This window comes from Excalfactoria chinensis, chromosome 9, assembly GCF_039878825.1.
Source record: "Excalfactoria chinensis isolate bCotChi1 chromosome 9, bCotChi1.hap2, whole genome shotgun sequence".
NCBI lineage: Eukaryota > Metazoa > Chordata > Aves > Galliformes > Phasianidae > Excalfactoria > Excalfactoria chinensis.
In genome coordinates, this window is record NC_092833.1 from 10,183,175 (window position 1) to 10,206,546 (window position 23,372).

Genomic DNA, 23,372 nt, shown 5'->3' on the forward strand with positions numbered 1-23,372 from the left:
CAGCACCAGTGCTTTGGTTTTGATTTCCTTGGTCTGTTGCAGCAGGGCTTTTAGGATTCAGCTTACAGTGAACAGAAAAGCCATCAGCTTTGCTTGATGTCTGAAAGAAAGGGCTGAAAAAAAGAGGGTCATTGCTGGAGAAGAGGTGCTGGTGAGAGAAGGAAAATGGTGTGTGAATCATAATGACTTTCAGCAGTATCAGCATGGGTGAAATGTGGCCCCTAGTGAATTGCTCGATCAATTTTATCAAGGTTGCATCTGAGGACATCAAATCGGGGTCTGTTCTGGCAGCCACACACTCTGTGTACCCTGAGGGTTCTGCTCATATTTCCAAGGCAGGAAAACCCAAGAGAGAACAGTCAGTCTGACCAGAACCAGCCATGCAGCTGCAGAACAAATTAATCACTGGAGAAGTCAGGAGGGGACCAAACCCAGAGAAGACTGGGAGTGCTGGGACCAGGGTATCTTCCAGCAGAGTGGGCAAATCACCTCCCAGGTGCTGCCTGGTGAGCAAGGCTCCAGCAATTACCATTTCCTGAGACCACAGGTAACAACAGCAGGTTAAAGAACTCACTTTTATTCAGAGAGAAAGGATTTAAAAGGTTTGACCAAGTTCTTTTAAACCACAGTGGATAAAGCACCGCACTGCACGGTGCACTCCTGTACGGCTGGGCTCCCATTGAGCTCATTAGCAAAGTGTTGTTTGCAAAACCCTGCAGCCTGCTCCTTCCCGGGGTATTGCCCCCATATGCACCATTTCTACCTCCCTTCCTGCATCCCTGCATCCGTCCCACCCTGCCAGCAGGACCTGCCCCCCCACAAGAAATGCTGAGGAGATGCTCAGGCATGCTTAGCTCCACTTCGCAGTGTAATTAAGGAGAATGGCTTGCCAACATAGGCAGCCCTGACTGCTGCTCTGTGTGCCTTTGCAGGTCCCTGGCTCAGATCAGCAGCAGCAAGACAGCTGGGATGTTGCTGCAGTCCTTTGTGCTTGACAGCGAGCAAGGCAATGTAGAAAGACACCAAATCTGCCTCTGATACTGCATAAATGTCACATCAGAGGCTCCAGTGAATGTCTTCTGTTGGCCCATCACCTGTAGTGCCACCAAGCTCCGTCTCTCAGCTAGAGGACGTAGAAGTCATTGTTGTTTGATAGATCGCTGTAATGGCAGAGGGCAAGAGCTGGGCCCTGTGCAGGCAGGGGCTCAGGGCGGCTCCTGCCTGGCCCCCCCTGCCCCTCAGCCTTGCAGAGGTGGGTCTCCCACCTGGGCTCAGCCACTGCCCGTCGCTTGCGCTTCAGTCTGCTGCCGCCATGGCAGTAGGTCCCACAGCACCGGCAGGATAAGAAGCGCGAGGCCCGGTGCTTGGCCTTTGGTGTGGAGGCTGGGGGTGTGAGGACTCCCTGCGGCTCAGGCTGACCTTTCAACCGGCTCTTTCTCCTCTGGACGGGATCCGGGCTGATGTCTGACTGGGAGGAGCAGCTTTCGTTCCAGCCGGAGCCAGCACTCAGGCTGCGCAGTGGCAGCGCGAGCCGCAGGGCCTTCCAGAAGTGTGAGCCTGAGCGCTTGGACTTCTCCCCCTTCCAGGTGACGAAGGAGACGGACTCCTTCAGCTGGAGGATGCTGGGGTGGGTGCACTGCAGCGGCCTGTACTCCACCACGATGAGTTTGGTGGCAATGGTGTTCTGGCACATGATGCCCAGCTTGAACTCTAGCAGGCTGATGCTCTTCTCTGTCAGGTAATCAGGGCTCAGCACCACGATCATCCTGCGGCTCCTCTGGATGAAGTCAAACACCGCCTCAGTGGTATCTAAGAGTGTAAGGGAGAGGAGTTGGGGTGCACAAGGGTCAGGGTGCAGGGAGAGAAAAGCCAGAGGAAGCTGTTTGATGGCAAACCTGCACAGATCCCCCCCCTCCCCACCGAAGGCCTGGCACAAGCCCAGTGAATTTTCACTTGGTGATCTACACTCTTGCCAGCTGGGCTTGCAGGAGCAACATCAGCATTTTTGGTTTGCATTTGGCTTTTGAGAAGGCTGAAGTGGTAAATGAGAGGACAGAACAACAGGACAAGCTGGGACCATACTCAGCACTGCATGGCATCATCACTGCACAAGGGAGTTCTGAAAAACAAAGGTCTTGGTTGGGGTCACCTGCCTGCAGCTCGGGCAGCCCCTTGCACCAATGGGAACCAATTGCCCCACCATGCCATCAAGTCTAAGGCCCTCATCCCTCCCTCTCATGCTGCTCATCCTAAAATGGCAGCTTCCAAGCTTGGAAAGCGGAAAATGTCAGCCTTAAACATCTCCATCAAATCCCCTCTCTGCAATATGGGGGGATGAAAATACTGTCCTTCAAAGCTTTTCTTGGGGTTGATTGCAGCTTGTACAGCTCAGCAAGATGCTCGGTTGGAACAGTGCCAGACAATGGCAGCATCTCTTTCATTATGAGCACTGAAAAGCAGCAAACCCGAAGGATGTCCTTGTAGTTCTATCTATGGTTTGGGATGCAGTAAGCATATTGAAGGTGTCACTGCTAATGGGTGAGCAGTGGAAAGGCTGGTAATTAATAGGGCTGTGGCACTTAGCAAATTAACTCCAGCTGATTAACAGAACCATGAAACTTAATAAATAAGTAAATAAATAAATAACACGTATAAGGCCACCCACTTCCTGCATGCTGGTGCTGGTGATGTGCGGTACCTGAGGACATACAGTGTTTGAGCAGGACAGGAGCATCGGGTAAGCAGCAAGAAAAGCCTCCTGGTATGTGAAGGGTTGTGGCAGTGAGGAGAGCTCAGCTTCATGCCTGCACAGGGGCCAGGTTTTTGCCCCTCAGAGGAATGGCAGCAGTGTCCAACACCCCTCTGCCAGCTGAGGTTCATATAAATAACAATACCACTGCTTCCACATGATGGCTATGCTGCTATTCTTGCAGCCCTTGACTCTCTCTGTTTCCTTATCTCACAGTGGTAGGTGCACTGCGTCTTATTTTAAGACCATAAAAATAAATGCTTCTTCAAAGACATGACTAGCTGTAAACCACATCGTCCCCAGATTATTTGGGGACTGAGGACTTAGGACAGGAAAAATGACTGAACAGTTAATATCCTAATGGAGGAAGTAGGGCACTTTGTTTTGTTCTTTAACAATGGAATTTGAATTGAACTCTTTGGAGTATTATTTTCTTGTACAAAAGTTTTATGGGGATTCCCCCCCACCCACACACATACAGAAAAACACTGATTCATTGAAACCAGAAGTAGATGATGAAGCCAGCTCCGTCAGAATTGTCACTTAAAGCCGCAGAATGTTCTAACCACTCTATTTCAAAGGCATAAAGAATCTGCACCAATCTCCTAATTGACTGAGTCCAGGCCTCATTCAAACCTTTCTATAACTAACTGAGATCTATTTTGAAATCAGCCAAGCTTCAACGTCTGAAAGAAAAAGCTCCTTTGCTAGCTTGAAAGGTCTTTCTTTTTAAAAGTGAAATCACAGAATCACGGAGAAACGTAGGCAGGAGCAGTCCCTGGGAGGTCACCTGTTCCACCCGTCTGCACACAAAGAACAAGTTCAACTAATGTGAGTGATTCCAAAACTGCTGAAATAAAGTGTTTTCACTGAGCTGACAGTGATGGTTTTCTTTCATCCATTTTAAATTTCCAGCATTTTGAAACTCACTGGTTTTTTTCTCACAGGCAAGATGTTCAAATTCCTGAAGATGTGTTTTATTCCTGAGAATGGAATACCTTCAGACTTGGCTGACCAAGACACACGAGACCTTCACAAGTGTTTCCTTGTTCACTGCAGGGGAGTTGGACTAGATGACCTTTAAGAGTTCCTTCCAACTCAAAAGATTCTATGGTTCCGTTTGTTTGGTTTAAAGGCTTTCTGTGTGTGTATACTCACTTCTGGGTGACATGATCTGCACGGGCACATCATGAAACAGCTAAACCCCCCTATAAAGCAGCATCCCCAAACAATCCTGATACTTAGACTACATACATCTTTCTTTAACACCCTTTTGAAGATGTAATGGGGAGGAAAATGATACTCATGACAAATGCACAAGGACTGAAATGCAAAAGTGAAAATGTTTTATTGAAAAGCAAAATAAAATAATACTGACACTTCACAGACCAAATAACACAAAGGCAAAAATATACAGAAAGAGAAGGGGAAACTCTGTAACAGCTACATGACATCAAACAGTATAGGGAAAGAAATACTTCCAATTCGTGCAAGGCTGTTTCTCTAGGAAATAACAATGAGGAACTCTGTATGAGCTGCATGTTGATAAATGTTAGGTTACAGCATGGAGACACAAAAGAATCAAGTGAACTGGACAGACGTTGTGACAGAAGCCATCATGGAAACCAAATGGGGCACTGGATGAAATGGTAGGTGTACCAGAGCAGCTCTCAGATCAACATTGCAGCAGGGACTGGGGGCCATCCCTGTTCTGGAAGATCCCCATGAAACCCATGGTGATGTAAACTTTTAACTCAAATTTTAAACAATCAGATTAGACTTTAACACAGTTCTGTTTGGCCTCATCGCCTTCCCTCTGCCTGAATCTCTTGCAGCTGATCACAAAGATGCCAAAATCTCTAACAAAAATGGGAAACTGGGCAAAATAATGCAGTTACAATGGGTTCACAAAGCTTAGCATGGCCTTGGATGCTACCTCCCAACAATGAAGCTTCCTGGAGTGCAGGAAGCAACTCTGCCTTTTCCACTCTTCCACCACAGGAAGAAGGTTCAGCAACGGCAAAGCTTTTACGTGTCCTGAGCAGATAAGGAGCTCCATGACCTTCAGCAAAGCTGACTGAAATTTTTCATGTGCTTAAAGCAAAACTTATTTGAGGGTGAGGGAAAGAACAGGTAAGGGATGGAAAAGGAGGTGGGAAAGAAGAAATTGCTACATGTTCCACATTAGTACAGTACCTGCCCCAGTGATGAGGGTGGCTGGGGATGCCCACTGCCCTGCCACAACACCATTAAGCACAAGAGGCTACAGGCAGGGGCTTTGCTAATGCTAGGATTCAGACCCACACCTTCAAGGCTGGGCTGATCCCCAGGATGCCCTCAAACCTTGCAGCTGAGTGAATAGTGCATAGAAACCACCTCATAGTGCTTTTTTATGCCATTATCAACAGCTATGCTTCACCCATTGAACACCAATGGATAGAAACCATGAGTCAGAAGTGACTCAGGAGCACCCATTATCTACAAAAAATAAGCTTGCACTTAGTGTGCGTAGTACTAAATTCCACAATTAAGTGGGAAGGCCCTTGTATGGGAAGCTGCAGGAGAACAGACACCCCTGGAGCTTGTAGTATTATGTGAAAAGGTTGTGAATAACAGCACCAATCAATGCCAGGGTCCTGCTGAGCTTTGGTCTGTCCTACAAGGGAGGGGACACCCGCATTCCTGTGCTGAAAGGCTTGTATGCTGGGGGTTAATCCACAAGGAATTTTCCTATGCTTGTTGCCTTCTATTGAAGCAAGGGTTTGTACTAAGTGGGTTTCATACTTCCATTTTGTGCAAAAATTGCAGAACCTGAAATACAACCCCGGTTCAGCAACTGGAAACAAGAGGGGTAGAAGTTTACTCTGTAAAACCAAGTCCAGTTTAAACCTCAGCCCCCAATGACACACATCTATGTTATTCAGATCCAGGCAGAGCACACCAAGTCTTACCCAGCTGGATGGAGCTTTCAATAAGCTCAAGTACTTTTGCTGGATTCCCTGGAGAGCTGGGCATATAACCACTGTTCTCTCAAAGCCTTGCAGCACCATGCACAATGCTTTCCCCAGTCAGCAGCAGAGAAACAGCAGGTGGGTTCGGTAGTATACTGGGGTTCCTTGTAGTGCTTGTGAAATCCCTGAGCTTACTCTTCAAAAGAGGCACCTCTCAGAGATGCTCAGCGGCCTGTGCTAATGAGAGGTATCCCCTAGATTACAAACATTACAGCCCTGAAGGACTTAGGATGCTCAGAAGCTTGGAGAGTCCTAGAGACAGACCACCTATTAGTAGAAATACTACAATACAAATAGCATCTAAAAGAGCACATTTAAAAAATATGTATACATACATTGCTTCTGTAACAGCAGTCTCACATTGCTGAACTATCTGAATGCATCTGCTCCTGTAGAAATGCGTGGAGAAATGAGGAGCTTCAAGAGTTTATGCTTCCCTCATCAACACAGAAATGTGTGGTCCCACAGCAATCAGGATTACAGGGCAGAGACACTGATCTCAGCATTGTAAGGGCTGGAAAGGACCTCCAGAGATCATCAAGTCCAACCCCCCTGCAAAGCAGGCCTCCTACAGCAGGCTACAGAGGTAGACAGCCTGTTACAGTGCTCCATCACCTTGTGAAGAAGTTCCCATGCATATTAGTGCAAAATTTCCTATGCTCAAGTTTATGGCTGTTTCCCTTTGTCCTATCCCAAAGACCACTGAAAAGAGATTGGCCGTGTCTCTTTGACTCCCACGCTTAATATATTTATAAACATTAATAAGATCACTTCTGAATCTTCTTTTCTCAAGGCTGAACAGACCCACTTCGCTCAGTCTTTCCTCATAGGATAGATACTCCAGGCCTTTTATCACCTTTATGGCCCTCCATTGGCCCCTCTCCAGGAGATCCATGTCTTTTTTGTACCCAGATCTGGATACAGTATTCTGGGTGAGGCCTGACCAGGGCAGAGTAGAGGGGGAGGATCACCTCCCTTGACCTGCTGGCCATGCTCCTTTTAATGCACCCCAAGATCCCAGGGCACATTGCTGACACAACACCAACCTGTTATCCACCAGGACCCCCAGGTCCTTCTCCCCAAAGCTCTTCTCCAGAAGGTCATCCTCCAATCTGTACTGATAGTTGCAGTTATTCCTTCCCAGGTGCAAGACTCTACACTTGCTTTTGTTAAACCTCATCTGGTTTACTGCTGCCCAGCTCTCCAGGCTGTCCAAGTCAAAATGAAAGGCTCCATATTGGAGCACCATTCAAACTGAACCCCAGCCTATGTTATAGGGACCAATAATCAGGATTGAGGAGGAGAGGAAATTAGTCCTGTCTTGGAAGCTAAGGAATGTGTCATAGGAAGTGGATCAAGGAGCACAAGGAATATAAAGGCCATGTTATGACAAGGTGCTGGCTGCACCCCATCTGAAGACCCCAGATATAGACCCTGAGACCAGGGCTTCTGTGGTTCATTACAAGGGTGTGCAATCACAGAGAGAAGTGTACATATCTTTGGCTTTCTAATGCCAGGACAGTAGAAAAGGTGTAGGGAGGCACAACTGTCCTCTAAAACACTTGGGCCATAGACCCAGCCTGAGCTCCTTCCCAGTCCCTGGTCTAAATTCCATATTTTTGGTGGGTTTTTCTGTTTTGTGGGTAGGCTCTGGATGATGATTTTTTTGTTTTGGTTTGGTTTGGGTTTTTTTTGCTGATGGCATCAAACATTTCTTAGGGAGATGTATGAGGGCTCTTGCCCATCAAGGCTTGAACTCCTGATAATTTTTTTTACTGGCAATTCCAGTTGTAGCTCTTTCCAGAACCTGCCCTTTGGGAACTTTGATTTCTCTCCTTTCCACTTAATGATAGTCAAGGCCGCCTTGGCCTGCTTCAGCTCCTTCACTTTGCTCTTCTTGATGACTTTGTATTGCACTAGAATGACTTTGATGTTACCCTTGGAGGCCATATTCTCTAGACCAGCCTTGAGCTCCAGCAGGGCTTGTGTCCCCTGCATGACGTAGTTGGGGCTCAAGACAACAAGAAGACGCTGGCTTTTCTGGATGAAGCTCAGGGTTTCGTCTGTGACAACTGGGAGAAAGAAACATCAGGGTGGTTAGTGATGTCTAAGAACAGGCTGCCGAGCAGCTCATGTGATTCCACATAGCTTTTAGAAGGGGATGATGAAATACCTCAGATGCCCCTTACAAAGACTATGCTGGTGCTTCCCAAGCTCTGCAAGACCTCCTATCCCATGGTCCCATAGGGAAACCTCTATGTTTCTTGTGGGTTAATTTACTTTGGAAATACTGTTATATCAACCAATTTACACTAGTTTTTCCTGTTGCTATCACTGATGAAAGCATATCTGAGTGTTGCTAAGAGTGACATATAAACTATTCAGAGAACCTGTAATGATGTGTCCAAAAAATGACAAATATAATGGTAACTGGGGATCATCTTTGATTTTCTAAAACCTGCATGTAGATTGTCCTTAGCCACCTTTCTGTAATTAATGTGAAAATCCCCTGTAAGCACAAATCCCAGTGCTTGCTCTCTCAGCTGCAGGGTCTCCCACACTGCATTGACAACAGAATGCTCCTGAGTGGTCAGAAAACACAATGGAGAATAAAATAACACTGACAGGCAACTTCATTTAGCTGTCAAGCACATTTGATTAGTTCCTGTCAGCAAAGTCATAGGATAATCAATCTCCCACTGTTCCTTCACCAAGGACAACATAACTCTCCCAGAGACACAGATGTATACTCCAGAGGCATGGCACCAGCTGCCAAAAGCTATTTCGTGGTCTGCTCTGCTTCCCCAAGAAGATTAGTCAAATTCTAGCTCAGAAGCAATGGGGAGGACCCAGCAGCATTGCTAGCTGCAGCCATGAGCCAGCAAGGTAGAGCTCAGCTCGTCTGGTCCTCATAGCTCGGTGGATTGAGTCTGGTAGTGGCAGTGAGCTAGGATAGGAGCACCTTTTAGGAGATGGTGAAGGGCAAGGGAGCTCAGGACTGTGTGCTGGAAAGAAACTGAAACTCTCCAAAGAAAAAGAAGAGTGACATGAAGTTTGTGAGTACGCTACTGGCCTACAGCAATCTGAAGCAGCTGAGAGGAGGAAGATGCTCTGTCAGTGCCAGTTTCACAAACTTCCATTCTGAGTGATTTTCTGCATCCTACATGAAACAAAGTATTCTTAACCATTACAACTAATTTTATGCTATGTTAGACATAGATTTTCTAATTAATGGAGGTGAGAGGGAGGCCTCCTGGGAGGGCACATTATCATCTCAGAGATGCTGGGAGGGCACACTCCACACCTCCCTGAAGCAGGCAGTTCTGGTTTTTCCAGGTGTTCACTAATGCCCTATGTAAGCTAGCAGCCCAGTCCATTATCCCTGCCTCCAGCAGGGGACTGAAACTTGATCTTTAAGGTCCCTTCCAACCCAAGACACTCATTCATTATGATCATTATGATCAGTACCTCAAAGACCAATAAAGGAGAGAGAATAAACATGAAACACAGCCCCCTGTGAAGTACTCACTTCCCCCAGGGAGGCTGTCTCTGTCGAAGATACACAGCTTGTACCCAAACTCATTCTCCAGGACTCCCCGTAGTGTCAGCAGCACAAACTCTTCCTCCTCCGCGTTGCGTGCATAGGACACATACACATCATACTCCTTCCCATCTGAGCATTGAGAGAGTGAAGAGAAATACAAACAGCAGAAGAGACACTTGTGATACTGTGCATGCTGAGTCTTTGATTTTCTTCAGGGGAAAAGTAAATGCAAAGGCTCAATTTGAGCCCAGGTCAAGACATTCAATTTCCATAGCTCTAAAGCAACAGTTCTGCCTCTGATTGCCCAGGCTGAATGTGAAGGTAACCAGACACCATTAGGCTGCTGAAGACAAAAGGCTGCAGCAACATAACTGGCTTGTTCTGTCCCATGTCCTTTTCTTCCACTTCTTGCATCCTCCTATTGTTGTCTACCCATGTGAAGCAATCCCACCAGACATGTGCACTCTGCCTACACTCTCTGAAAGCCATAACGTCCCCTTCACCTAGTGAGCAATGAGCATTCCAACACCCTCCTATTCTACAGAGAACAATTTCTCAGCTTAGACTCTCATGAAAAGAAATTCCCAGTAACACAAGGAAGATGTGGACATACTGAGGAAGAAGGGTACTTAATGATCTCATCCTTTTGGATGCCTTCCCACATTCTAAAGCCAGTCGCTCCTGATTTGAGAATCTCTGCATGGAATCAGAAATGCCAGGCAATTACTTATAAAATAAGACCTTTATCTCCTTACCTAGAATGGTTTCATCTGTTCCAAAATGAGCTCGATAGAAGAGGACCATTTCAAGCCAATAAACATGATAGATGACAATCAGCACCACGACGAGCAGGATGGTTGCTCCCAGTCCACAGACCAGCTCCACAGTGTACTTTGGTGCTGCAACTGGATGCAAAAAAGAACAAGAGACCAGGTTTACCAACAGGCTGCACCTTCAGCTAAGGAGGATCAAGCATGTGCTACATGTATGCCAGGAAATAAAAGCCAACAGCCAAGCTGGCCCTTCAGACAAAGGTGGTCAAACCAAAGCTAACTTGTCTGGCAGGACATGTGACAGCAGACCTGTAGATGGAAACCACTTGCACAGCCCAAAGCCAGTATATGAACATGATCCTCTCACGAGGATACGCAACCTCTTTGAGCAACACAACAGCACAATGGCACATACTTGAAGAAAAGTCAACCAAAGCTCACCTGTAACAACATAAAGGCAATGGCCACTGCTTTCCCTCCCCATCACACACCTACAGTTCTTGTGTCACATCTCAGAATGATAACAAGGATACAACTAGCCTTGACCTGACTGTTTCCTATCACAGAGGAAGAATCAGCTCATATCAGAAAAGCTGAAGCATTTGCAAACAAAGACAACCCTGTGGGCAACAAAACAAGATCACAGCCTCCCTTCCAATTCATATTGTATCTGTCATGATGCTGCTGCTTCTTTGGGTTATGGGCAGAAAAAGCTGTAGTCCTGGACAACTCCAGGACTTTTTTAATAGTGACTCATGTGGCAGCTCACATTCATGCTGGCAAACTGCATGATGTGAGCAGTGAATGGAAACCATCAAATTTCAAGATCTATTAAATTTTATTAGAAACTTAATTACCGAAGAGAAAATGCAAGGAATTTAACAAGTTTCATTAGGTGATGAGCAGCAGAAGTACACGGGAAAGAAGGGAAAGCATCCAGAAAAATCAGGAAGATTATATAACCTAATGTAATGAAATAGCTGCAGCCAACATATACAGCTACTTGTTAAAAACTGGAAGGTAAGTGACAAGGGGTTAGGTTCTAGGATGCCTGGTGTTCCTATGCCCAGTGGTATGGTCTGCAGTGAGCTTAGTTCAAGGTTGTTCTGCCAGCAGTGCTTGAGGCCGAATCTTGCAAGTTTCTGTGGAACAGAGCAGAGAGGAGGAGTTGTGAGTAACCAAATCTGCTCAGAGCAAACCCACCCAACTGCTGCAGGAGCAAATGTGGGAGGAAGAGAAGAGAACAGTGCAGACCAGTCCACTAGATACAGCATTTAGGCACTGCTGTTTGGGGAAAGAACTTGAAGGCTGTTACATATACAACAATTATCATCTCAGAAGAATTAGGTAGGGTGAACACACTAGCAGATGACTTCAGTCTTTCTGTTCTGTTTGGTCTATTGTTCCCTTCTAGTGATCCAGAAAAGGTCCATTCCAAATGAATGGGACTAAAGATGAAAGAGGACAATGACTAAGAAAGAAGAAAAAGAACTCTTCTAGAATTGGTCTCTGTGAGCCTTCTCATCCTAACAGGGAAAAGTGGGAGGAAGAATGTGTCTAGCATGATCTCCACAAGGCAGACCAGGATTTCACATGGGAAAAGGGAGGAGAGGGTCTGATTAACAGCAAGCTGTACTGAAGCTCTAGATGAGGCTGATAAAGCAGCAGAATATCCACCTTACTGAAGTTCTAGATGAGGTTGATAAAGCAGCAGGATATCCTTACACATGAAATCTTATATACCTATACTGAATGCTCAGTTCTTATTACTGAGAGGTGGGTCTGTGAAACAGGAAGAAATACGTTTGAAGAAAAAGATGTAGGAAAAAAATTCACTCTGAATAAAGCTTGAGCAGTCCATACACACCATACTGAGGTGGTTGTACCTAGATTGGAGTATTATCACAGCAAAGAGTAAAACCACAGAACATCGTGGTCAGATCACTTCTCATGTAATGTTAGAGTGCAACGTCCCTTCCATGGGATGCCAGCAGGTAGCAACCCTCACACACACAGCTCATATGAAATCATTTCAAACCTCCCAGCTGCTTGAATACACATCAGCTGTAGTACATGGATGGTGTAAGAAAGGCTCTGCCCCTCTCTTTCTCACCAGACAACTGACCATGGCATGAGCATATGAGACATGCATACTTTGCTCCACACCACCAAATGCAATATAAGCAGCTATAATACATCTATGCTCAAAGAGTAGCGTGTGTTGGGGAAAAAAAAAGCCTGAACAAAATAATTGTTCCCCTACTGTTTTGCAGAGCAAGGCTCAAGGCAGGATGGACAGCCCAATGTGAGCATACCTCAGTTCACAATCATGCTCTGCAAGTACTTTACCTTTCATGTGCACTATGGCCTGGATGTGGACTTCCCCTCTGGCATTTTTGGCATAGCAAGTGTAATTGCGTTTCAAGTCCTCCGGTGTGGCTTTTGCAACTGTTAAAGTCTTTATGATAGTTTTGTCTTCAAAACGTCTAGGAATTTCACTGCAAGAGGAAAATCGGAGCATTACATACTTGAACACTTAGACCTTCATCCAGGTAATTGATGAGTAAGTTGCAGATGACCAAACCCAGTACTGACCCCTGGGGGACACTGCTATCTGCAGGCCTCCAACTAGACCAGCAGCTGATCACAGCCCTCTGAGCTCCATTCATTTTTCCCCACTGCAGATGTGTCTTTTTATTTTAGAGAAAAAGAAGGTTCTTGCCTACAAAGCAACAGATCCCATGAACTCAGGATTCCAACTCCACTCCACTTTCCCTGCGCAACCCCGAATGTCACTTTGTCTCTCTCTGTCTGAACTTACTGTTGAACTCATTTTGCAGGTATTTCCTTTTGCCCTTCTATCTCTACAATGATTTGCAAACCAATCAGGTAGCGATTGCCTTCTATCTAATTCAGCACCCAGTAAACAAGTTTCTGAAACTCATTTGGATTCTTCCCATAATTGAATCTCTCTGCATTCCTCCTAATCAATACTATGCATAGCACTATCATTTGTTTTCAGCCTCTGTCTCTTGAAACATTTTGTCATTTAAGCTATTTCACAGCATTCCTCTAAACAAATCTGTGTCTGCCTGTTTCTGAAATCTCACAGTACCATCAGCTGTTTGTACTGGTACCAGGATCAGAATGGGCAATGATGAGAAACAGGAGATGAAGCTCCCACAATCCTTCCTCTAAAGCAAGGCACGGTTCAGGTTAAAATGCCTTCTTCCTGGAGCTCACTGCAGCACAGTGCAGATACACGGCTTCCCGACCATGGGGGAAGGTGGAGATCAACACTCCCTTCCTTGCAAGAGAAAAATTCGACTAGTATTTGGCCCCAGTGCCTGTGGAGTAAATGCAAGAGCAATGGGATTTTAGGAGACCTCAGAAGATCTGACACCCTCTTGCCTTGAACCATTTGCCTAAAGACTTCCCTCGTGGTTGGAAAAGCCACAGACATGCTGCAGGCAGCTCTAGCAGGGCTATAGTACTGCCACCTACATCCATACCCCTCCACAGGACCCAGGTCAGAGTTAGACAAACTAAGTGTTACCTTTGTGTGACTTTGGCTTCCATGATGTCATCTGTGCTTTTTCCATCTATGGTCCACCATACCTCAGTCCGAGAGTCCTTCAGAAAAGTGAAAAAGACCTCACAGGGCAAAACAAGATCATCTCCTGGGAAGAAATGGCCACAGTGAAGTACTACAAAGCACAAACAGCATCACCCTGAGCTTTCCAGTGGCCCGACCAGGCTGAACTCTGCCTTCCTTTAGGAAACAACAAGGTCAACATGCACTTTCACACTTTTGATGTCTGTTTAATATCCTGGACATGTCGACTTGTGACATAAGTAAACAGGAAAAATATCCTGCTTTCTTAAATACTCCAGAAATTCCCTGACTGTGACACACTCAGATAGAGCTGCTCCACATCAACCACTTATTGGAAACCTTAGCAGTGTTTAAGCATTCCTACTTTAAGCAAAGGGGACAGTGACCTTAAAGAGAAAAATTTTGGTGTGGAAACAGTGCTTCAGGCACTCCACTTCCCCTCGAGATCAGGCTTGGAAGCCTGAGTACTGTTATGATCAGCCCACAAGTCTCACAGAGTGTGGCAGAAGCCTGATCTTCTGAGCTCAGAAGTAGTGCTTTAAAGTGAAGACTGCTGGTAATCATCATCATTGGCATGACATTTATTACAGCAGTGTAATGGGACACAATCCATTCAGTGTAGGGAACTGCTCCAAAGAGCTATCAGTCTGAACAGATGGGGTAGAGGAAGTGGTGTAATATCCCACTACACAATACTGTAAGGCCAGCAAATGGAGAGCTGTCATTAATTAGGAAGTAACCAGAGGGAGAGGAGATGAGCAAAGAAGTGGCCAGAAGGCAGAAGCCACAAAGGTGCTGAATGAGGGAGGGTTGGAACAAACCACAGCCAGGGTCAGGACTGACACAAAGTCCTACAGGAATTGCATTAAGTAACTAAGAGCTCTCATTTCATCTGTTTCTGCAGCTGCTCCAGTTCGACAGTGTCCTCTATCTCCATGCCTGAATATTTAAAAATAAATAAATAAATAAATCTGTGTGCACAAATTAACTTTAAAGCTATGCCCTCCTATTCTGCCACGGAAAAATAGCACCCCAAACCATCTGCCAGAAGGCTTGTGGCAGCTGCTGTGCTTGGTGAGGGGAAGCACTGGGAAAGCAGAGGGAGAGGAGAGTGCCTGCCTGGATGGCCATGCATCCCTGTCCCCATAGGGATGGCAGGCATTGCCATTTACCTGCTTCCAGTTCGTAGACAACTTTTTCATTTGGGGAGGTGAACTGTGGTGGCAAGGCCTTGTCTGGAGATCCTGTGGAAGAGAACAGAGTAACCCCTGCAGCTTTACTCATGATGCCCACCTGCCCCCGTACATATGCTGCTATCTAATTTGTGAGGCAATCCTAATGCAGAGTTTTATGCAAAGGGAAATCTAGTCCTAAACCCCAAACAGTGCCAGATGCAGATTATGAGGCTCCTTCAAAGTTTAGGTAAGTTCAGATAAGTCCAGATTCAAGGTTCAAGGCCTCCCACATCTGAAGAGCTCCATGTCCCCCAGGACTCAGCATCTTCCATGAAGTAGAACCTACACCAGAAATTCTTTTTATTTCTGCTCCTAAAAAAAATAAGATGCCAACATCAATTCTCATCATAGGCATTTAATTCTGCACTTCATGCTGTCATAGTCATTGCACTCAGCACATGCTCTACTGTTCACTTGGTTTTTAAGCTCCTTCTACAACTTGCTCACTGGCAAGTAGGCCAAGCCCTTGTCCATAGGGCAGACCTGTCCACGCACTGGCATGGATAGCTGAAATCCCATCCATGAAAAATCATTCTAGCTCAGCACAAAGGCTTTGAGATTGCAAGAGGATTGGGACAAGCAGGCTATGACTAGACAATCCCACGAATAATGATGAGCAAAGGGCACTGGAGACAAAAATGAGTGTCAGGGTTATGCACTCATGTGCCAGCAGAGGGTACCCCTGACCATCTCACAGGCTGTATCTCATCAGCCAAAACCTGGTTACCCTTGGTGATCCTTTGGGGGTCATTTGACATAGTTGTGAATGGAGCTTCCAGCACAACATGCCCTGGGTGCTCACAGAAGGCTGAGCCCAGCAGCCAAAATACAGCAGTGACAGGTCAGCTGGCTAACACAGACTGAACAAAACCACAAATCCTGTGACAGACAAGAGCAGTTTTCACCACTTCTGCTCTTATCAACCTGTAACTTGTACTTTTTGAAGTCATTCTTACCTACCACCTTCATCTTTATGGTTCTGGTGAGATTATATGTTCTTCCATGGTCCTTGAATGTCACAATGCAGGTGTAATTCCCTTCATATGCACTGCGGACAACACCAATGACAAGCTTGGTCCCTTGAGTGTATCTTTCATTGAAGCCATCCACTAACCTGCAGGACTAGAGTCAGGAAAAAAAAAAAGCACTTGTGTTTTGGGACTCAAAAAGTTCTTGGTTTAAATCACACTGTAAATATTTGTTTTGAAACTATAAATATGAAGAGATACTTGATGCAGCTGATGTCTGATGCAGCTCAGACCTAAATGCCACGAACCCTGAGAACACTGGAATACAAACTGGTTCATTCACCTCGAAAAAGAGGTGATGAAGCAGATGATCTTAATAGCTTTATCCCACCTCAAATACAGACAGTTACAAAGACATATATAGCTCCGATCCTGAAGTGCATTTGCAATCAAGGTGAACACCTCTGCAAACTGAAGTAAAAACAGACAAGGAGAAAAAATGATGATGTATTCACAAATGGATACCTAAACTAAAGGACATGTCCCCCAGTTGATGTCAGCATCTCTAACTCTTTCAGGACTAATCATGCTACCCTGACTGACATCAATTGTCGATGAGGCCCAGAATTGGCAAATGGCAAACGAGAATCTACAATACAAAAACCTTAGTAACTCTTCTCTCTCTGCCAGGTGAGGTAAGAAACCTCAGCCAAGTACCAAGCTAGAGATCCCCTCTCAGGAAGCAGTTAAGCAGACGATATCTTCATTATCATAAAACCCAAAGACATGCACATTTTTAAAGAGATTATTTCTGAATGGTGCATTTCCCAATGAGATAGATCCTAACGGAGCAATTTAAGACAGGGGTCATATACCATTTTTAATGTTTTTTATTAGGCATGGGATGACTTGCTGCCTGAAAAATGATTTCCATGGGGCTTTGTGTTTCATCCTCCTAATTGATTGTTGAAATGTGAATTTCAATGAGCGTTACAAGTAAGACATTTCTACTATCAGAAAGAAACTGTTCCTCTTGGCTACAAAAGCAAGCTTTTCCTGAAGGATTTCAGAGCTGGATATTTCTTTAAATTTTTAATTTTTTCCTTTAAACAACAGATATTCATTGCCAACTTTCTTTACTATTAAATTCACTCATATAGCATCTTCTACCTTGAAATTTGAAAGTGCTTTACAAGCTGTTAGAGAATTCAGTCCCACAGCCCTCTGGCTGTGCATCCCCTGAGAATTCCTTATTCTCTCTTGACTAAAGGCATCTATCTAAAGAAAAATACTGAAGTAAAAATGTAATACAATTTAGCAGTAGTTGTGTAGTCACGAGCCTGAGGATGGCTGGAAACAGCCTGATTATCAGAGTAGAATGGAGTAGAGATGCCTCCATCTTCAGAAAAGAGGTTTGCCAATCTGTGGCAAACAGCATCTGTGGTCCCTGAAGAGCCTCACTCTACAACTTCATTCCCTGACCTCATGAGATTTTGGAAGGGGAGGTTTTTCTCCTTAGCTGAACAGTTTAATCACTAGACAGACTCTAAACTATACCTCCATGGTTCTCACCTCACACACTGCTTTTTCAGATACAACACCAAATCCCCCCACTGCCCAAATGATGACAAAAGTGCATCTCACCTGGTACCACTTGACAGATGGTGTTACACTAGCAGGGTAAAACCCATCAATGTCTGGACATGTGATCTTTTCATTAGCATACTCCAGGTAGAACATCTGCTCAACAGGTTTTATTGAATGGCTCACACAAGAGCCTTGGTCTTTTGGAACAACCTCCAAGGGAAAGGCAACTTTGCTGCAGTAGGTTGTGTTTCTAAGGACAGAGGAGGATAGGGCTGATTAGACAAGACTAGCTTCCTCCTACAGCAGGGTAATGAAATAAAGACCACATCTGCAATAATGAGCATCATCATTTTGATGAGGCATATACAGCCTTAGTTGACTCATGTACGTATGTGAAAGGAAGCACCAGAGATGGCCACACCACCTCAGAAAAGCCCAGAAGCATGACTAATAAGCAACATACGCTCTCCTGCTGGTAAAGCAGAAAATAATGCCAAAGATACAATGATACAAGGAAGATCAGAAGGAGCTCCTGTGCTCAGTGCAAAGCAGCTGCTGTGTTCATTTTGTACCACACTTAGAGACACTTCTAATTTCCTAGAAGTCTGAATCTCATGAATCTGTGCCAAATTATCATGCAGTCAAAACATCACCCTTGTATCTGAAGCTATTTTTACTCTAGACATACAGATCACTTCTTAATGGTGAGAGCCTATGGATTTTGTCATGGGCTCAGCAATAACACTTTCATGGACACTGTAGTTAGCGAGAAGAGATGCGTTCATTAATGCTCGCGAGGCTCCAAGCATTACTACAATGTAATTGGCTCAGTGCTGAGTGGCCTTATAATCGGAACATTCTTTTCCCATTAATGCTTATGTAGATGCTATTCCCTCTCTACAGAAAGATCCACCGCTAACAGCACAGTCCTCCTGCTTCCACAAAAGTTCTGCCATTAAAGAAGTTGGGCCACACAACCTACCTCAGCATGCATGTGTAATTCCCCGTGTCATTGAGGAGAGCAGGCCAGAACCAAAGGGTGTCTTTCTCCTTACTGATGCGGTTATCCGGGAGACGAAAGTTAATAGGCTCCTCCAGATCTCGGTCCTGCCCAATTCTGTACCAGATCAGGGTTAAGCCAGCAGAATGGGCTGTGCTGTAGTTGTACTTCAGGAAGGTCTCAAAAAGTGGGCATTTGATCTTGGCGGGTTCCCCGTCGTAAATCTGGATCTGTTTCATGGTGTCCACACCCCAGTCATCACAACGTTCTACAACCACAAAGAACAAAGTGCCTTAGCTCACAAAGCTGCAAGACAAACACAGTTCTGCACCATTCCCTACATCCTTGGTCATGCCTCAACCACAGTGAGAGGCAGCGTTTTAAGTGAAAGCACACTTGGCTTTCACAAAGCACAACAAGAATATTGTGTTCAGCTCTTGAGAAGCTGTAAACATCTACCTTCCTTTATACATTTCCTATACTTTTCCAAGGTATTGTCCTGATGGGGGAATAGATATGCCAGGATACTGTCGTTACCAGGCTTCCCCAAGAGCTCAGCCTTAAACATTACTGCAGTGGGAAGATAAGCTTTGGGTGAAAACAATCCCAGAGGTGTTTGTTTGGACAGAGGTGCCTGAACTGCAGACATTAGTCCCCTCCATAGAGGTAGAGACCATTGTCCTGCTAGAGAAAGTCAGACTGGGCCAGCTAGGAATGAGCACTGTCTTTTCTTTTGTGAATTTGTAAGACCCCTGTGCATTTTATGCTAATGGGGTACAAACACTACCAAGTGACATGTAGTGACTCTTTATTGCAATGTCTAGGAAGGGAGGCTGAGAGGGCAGGAGAGCCAGAATGAAGGAGACAGCAGGAGGTTCACTTGGGGATCAGCAAGCAGCCTCCAGTGCATTTCCCAAGTGCCATCCAACAGGATCTGCAAAGCTCCGGGCAGACTCAGACTGACAGAAATGAAGCCGCAATGAAAAACAGCTCTTCAGTGATTTTTTTTATTTTTATTTATATATATATATTTTTAAATAGCTTCCAGTGAATGGGATCAGAACACAAAGCACACTCACCACCCATTTATCCTCCACAAGCTCCTTTTCACCCTATTCCTCCCACCCGGAAGGATGCCCTGTCACAAAGAGACACAGTACAAGCAAAAGAAGGTACCAGCTAACCTGAGAGCAGCCTGCACTGCCCATGGTGCCAGGGCAGAGGAGGCACAGCATGCTGCCCTTGCACTCCCTGCGGCAGCCAGGAAGCATTAGTGAGGGCAGCCTGACATCTCAGAATCCTAAATGAGTCCAACAGAAAGGGGTGCTGCCTGCAGCTGCCCCCAGCAGAGGCATTACAGCACACAGCAGCCACCTCAGAGTCAGCACTGCAAAGCTTCTCTAGTTCACAGATATTAGAGGAACTTGGACAGAGAGGAAAAAACAGAATACAATATGCTCTTTGAGCCCAATTCTTCTGAACTGACTTCACAGGCCCAAAGCAGGATTTCTGGCATTTTATCTTCCTTAAATAGACAGTGGGATGTAGCTTGGCCCCAAATTCATACTTAATTAAAAAAAAGCAAAGAGAGGAACCTTTGAGAAGACAGCCCCACAGCGCTTTAAGGCAGCTCCACTAACTCCTGTGGCTCAGTGATGGTTAGTCATGGGGAGGCAAAAACTGGGCCAATAAGAATAGAAATGTTTTCTGGCTGTTTCATACATCATGTAAATGAAAACTGTACTGCTCCTCCTGTGGTATCTGGACAAAGAGCAAAACGGGCTGGGAGGAGGTTCTGAAACTAACAAGTGCCCAGGTACTAGGAAACCAAAACACTGAGGAGTGCCACAACCCATCACCTCAAACACATGGGTACTTTCAAAACTAAACATCAGGCAGGATCGCAGCTACTGCAGCCAGAAGCAAGGCTCATTTTAAGAGACCAAAATGAGCATTGGAAGCCTTACACCATGCATGGTCACCCACCTCCACCACAGTAGAAACCTAGAAACCAACTGGAACCAGTATGCTGGTTCTTGCTGGTCAAGCTGCTGGATTAGGTCAAGTTTCCATGGAGCAGAATATAAGACAAATGAGCCTGCCACTGACTGTCTACTAATTGCATGACAAAGCTCTCATTGCTGTTCACATTTGTTTTCATACAGAAAGCCTCTCCTTTCAAAGGGAATGAGGTCTTCCTGCAGACCTGGGGCTGTACATCAGGACACACCTGTTCTCTTTCCTGCACCTGATTTTGCAGTGTCCTCATGGGCTGCAAAACGGAAAACTGTCCTCATTACTTCAAATGGCAAAGCTGGAGAGAAAGGAAACTACGTAAAAAATTACAGTACTGAAACTCTTGGAGTAAAGATCAATGAATTTTGCAATCGTGACCAGCTCTTATGTTTTGCAAGAGTTCATAAATCAGCATTGTAAAGCTACCTACCCATTCTAACTGAATGAGTAAATGAAAACAAAATACGTTGCTTTAGAGTAATGTGCAGGGGAAGAAAAAATACATCATCGTATGGGCCTTGTTTTTTCAGTTGAAGGAGGAAAAAAAAGCTCTTGTAATTTACTGTAAGAGTGGTACGAATGGATTTTGGGCCAGTTCAAGTGACCTCAGGGATGCCATCACACATCAGGTCACTTTTAGGTGTGCCCTGCAGCACTGCCCTCACAGAGCGGTGCCATCATCCATTGCTCACCACAATGTGTTAAACAACACAGGCTGAGCAAGACCTCCTTCACATGCAGACCAAGGCTACAAGCTGCGGTGCTCCACACAACTGCCCTCCACCCAGCTCCATGCTGTCAGTAGTACTGGCATTTCCATTTTGGGGCACCGTAATGTTTTTGCACCCTCACCACAGTTTAACCCACAATAGAGATTTAGAAACTGCTTGCTGCTTACACAGTATGCAGATGCTTGGAGGTCAGTCTATACCGGAGGCAGCTCAAAGGGTCAGCATGTCACACTGAACATCAGCTCTCACTGATAAACATACATACATACACACTGATAGATCCTGACTCCAGTAATGGTATTCAAGAGGGCGTCAAAGAAAGAACATGCAAGAAACACACAAGAACTCAGCTCTAGTTACTGGAAGCAGCCTAAGCTTGAACACTACTGTGCCAGTTTGCACCCATTCACATTTATCGTTACTAGCTGGGCGTAGGAAGAGAGTTTCTTCTCCCTTGAAGTGTTTCCTACACTACATATACTTATACCTATATACTTAACTCAGGTTAAGAGTAGCTCCCATTCATGCTGACTTTGGGGCTTCACTTGACAAATGGAAACCCAGCAAAGTGATGGGTGCACCTGTAGGTGAATTAAAAGCTAGCTCCAAATGTCTTCCTCGCTTGGGCTGTATGTTTCAGCTCATGCTCATGGGGATATATCTACTGCTCTATAGCAGCTTCTCCTGTCAGAGAAACCCTGAGTTGTGCCACTTCTTAATCTGATACTTAAACATCAGGGATCCCAAAACAGACTCCTCTTCAGAAGCCAAAGAAAGCAGCTTCTCCAGATGCAAAGTAGAAAATGAAAGGAGAGAAAACCAATGATGCTGATTGGCTGCACAGAGGTGAGCACACATCTGGAAACCTTTCCAACCTTTAATTTACTGCAGCCATTCACTCCCTGGGAACGGAACTGAGTACACCCATCTGAAATGCTCCCTTCTGAGATGCATCTGCAGCACCTATTAGAAGTGCTCAATGCAAATAAAACGGGTGCAATTATTTGGATTTTCAAAGGGGAGACAAACCACTGAACCTGCGGATAAACAAAGAAAAATAATAAAAGGAGAGTAAAGCCACACCAAAAAGTGCTGTTCCTTTTCCTTGTTCAGCAGTTCTATGCAGTCATCTCAAGCACACTCACAGCACCTCCATTTAAAAGAAAATTCTCCAGCTCCACACCACTTCCACTTCATCTCTCCCTTCCACTTCCCTGGGGCTATGAACAAAAGGCTTCCACCAGTTATTTCTTCATAGAAGTTGTAAAGAGCCTCTCTGATGACAGAGCATCCATCATGCCCGCACTAATTACCCTGCCACTCGCCAAATCAGTCTTTAATCTGCGGGAGGGGGCCAGCCCCATGTGCAGAGCAGGGCTGCCACTTGGGAGATGCTCTTCCCCTCACAGGAGTAAAGGATGGGGCTGCAGCACCCCACAGCTTTCTGCCTTCTTCTGCAGTACTATCTTTAGGCAAAGCTGATCCAAGCTCACCTCTGTGCATGGAGGGCAGCCAAACCAGAGGTTAGCTTGACACAAGCATCAGCATCAATGAGGCAGAAAGCTGGTCCAGGAAAGCAATTAAGTGAGAATTAATCATTACCACCTTAAAAAAAAAAAAAAAAAAGCCTCTCCCACCCTCTTTCAGGCACACAGCAGTTTGCAGTGAGTGGGAAGCAGAGGAAGTCAGGCTGAATGGAGGAGCTGCACTCAGAGCACTGGAGGTGCCAGCTGTGGCCAGCTGCCACGCGTGGGAACCCTTTGTATGCACTCACGCGCCAGGAGCACCCACACTTCCACTGGGTCTGCTGTTCTGCTTTCACGCACACATCCTGTGCAAGAGCATTGCACAGCAGCAAGCTCTGCTATAGAGGTGGGTTCCTCAGCTGAGAAACACAGTGGCATAGAAGGAAAGTGATTCCCACTTGGCTGATAGCCCACCTGATGGAGCAACACTGTGCAGGGAGGGTGGCACAAAGCAGAACAAATGAGAGCATCTCCCTGAGCAGATACAAACACACTGAAATCAGTGGGAATTGGAATGGCTCACATTAACCACATCTCCTAGTGCTCATCCAGCACTACTGTGGTGCCCTCATGGAAGCCTCTCCAGAGGGTGCTGCGGATGGAGTAGCATCTCTCT

At 45.6% G+C, this 23,372-nt stretch overlaps 1 protein-coding gene across 1 annotated transcript in view; it reads right to left on the minus strand.

The window, feature by feature from the left end:
* Positions 1-563: 563 nt before the first annotated feature.
* IL1RAP (interleukin 1 receptor accessory protein) overlaps positions 564-23,372 on the minus strand; it is a 40,593-nt gene continuing 17,784 nt past the window's right edge. The window contains 9 exon segments of the mRNA XM_072344904.1: positions 564-1,809; positions 9,290-9,433; positions 10,060-10,209; positions 12,427-12,575; positions 13,634-13,757; positions 14,866-14,937; positions 15,885-16,050; positions 17,541-17,733; positions 18,466-18,751. Coding sequence (XP_072201005.1) covers positions 1,124-1,809; positions 9,290-9,433; positions 10,060-10,209; positions 12,427-12,575; positions 13,634-13,757; positions 14,866-14,937; positions 15,885-16,050; positions 17,541-17,733; positions 18,466-18,751 — 1,970 coding nt within the window. The 3' untranslated portion in view covers positions 564-1,123.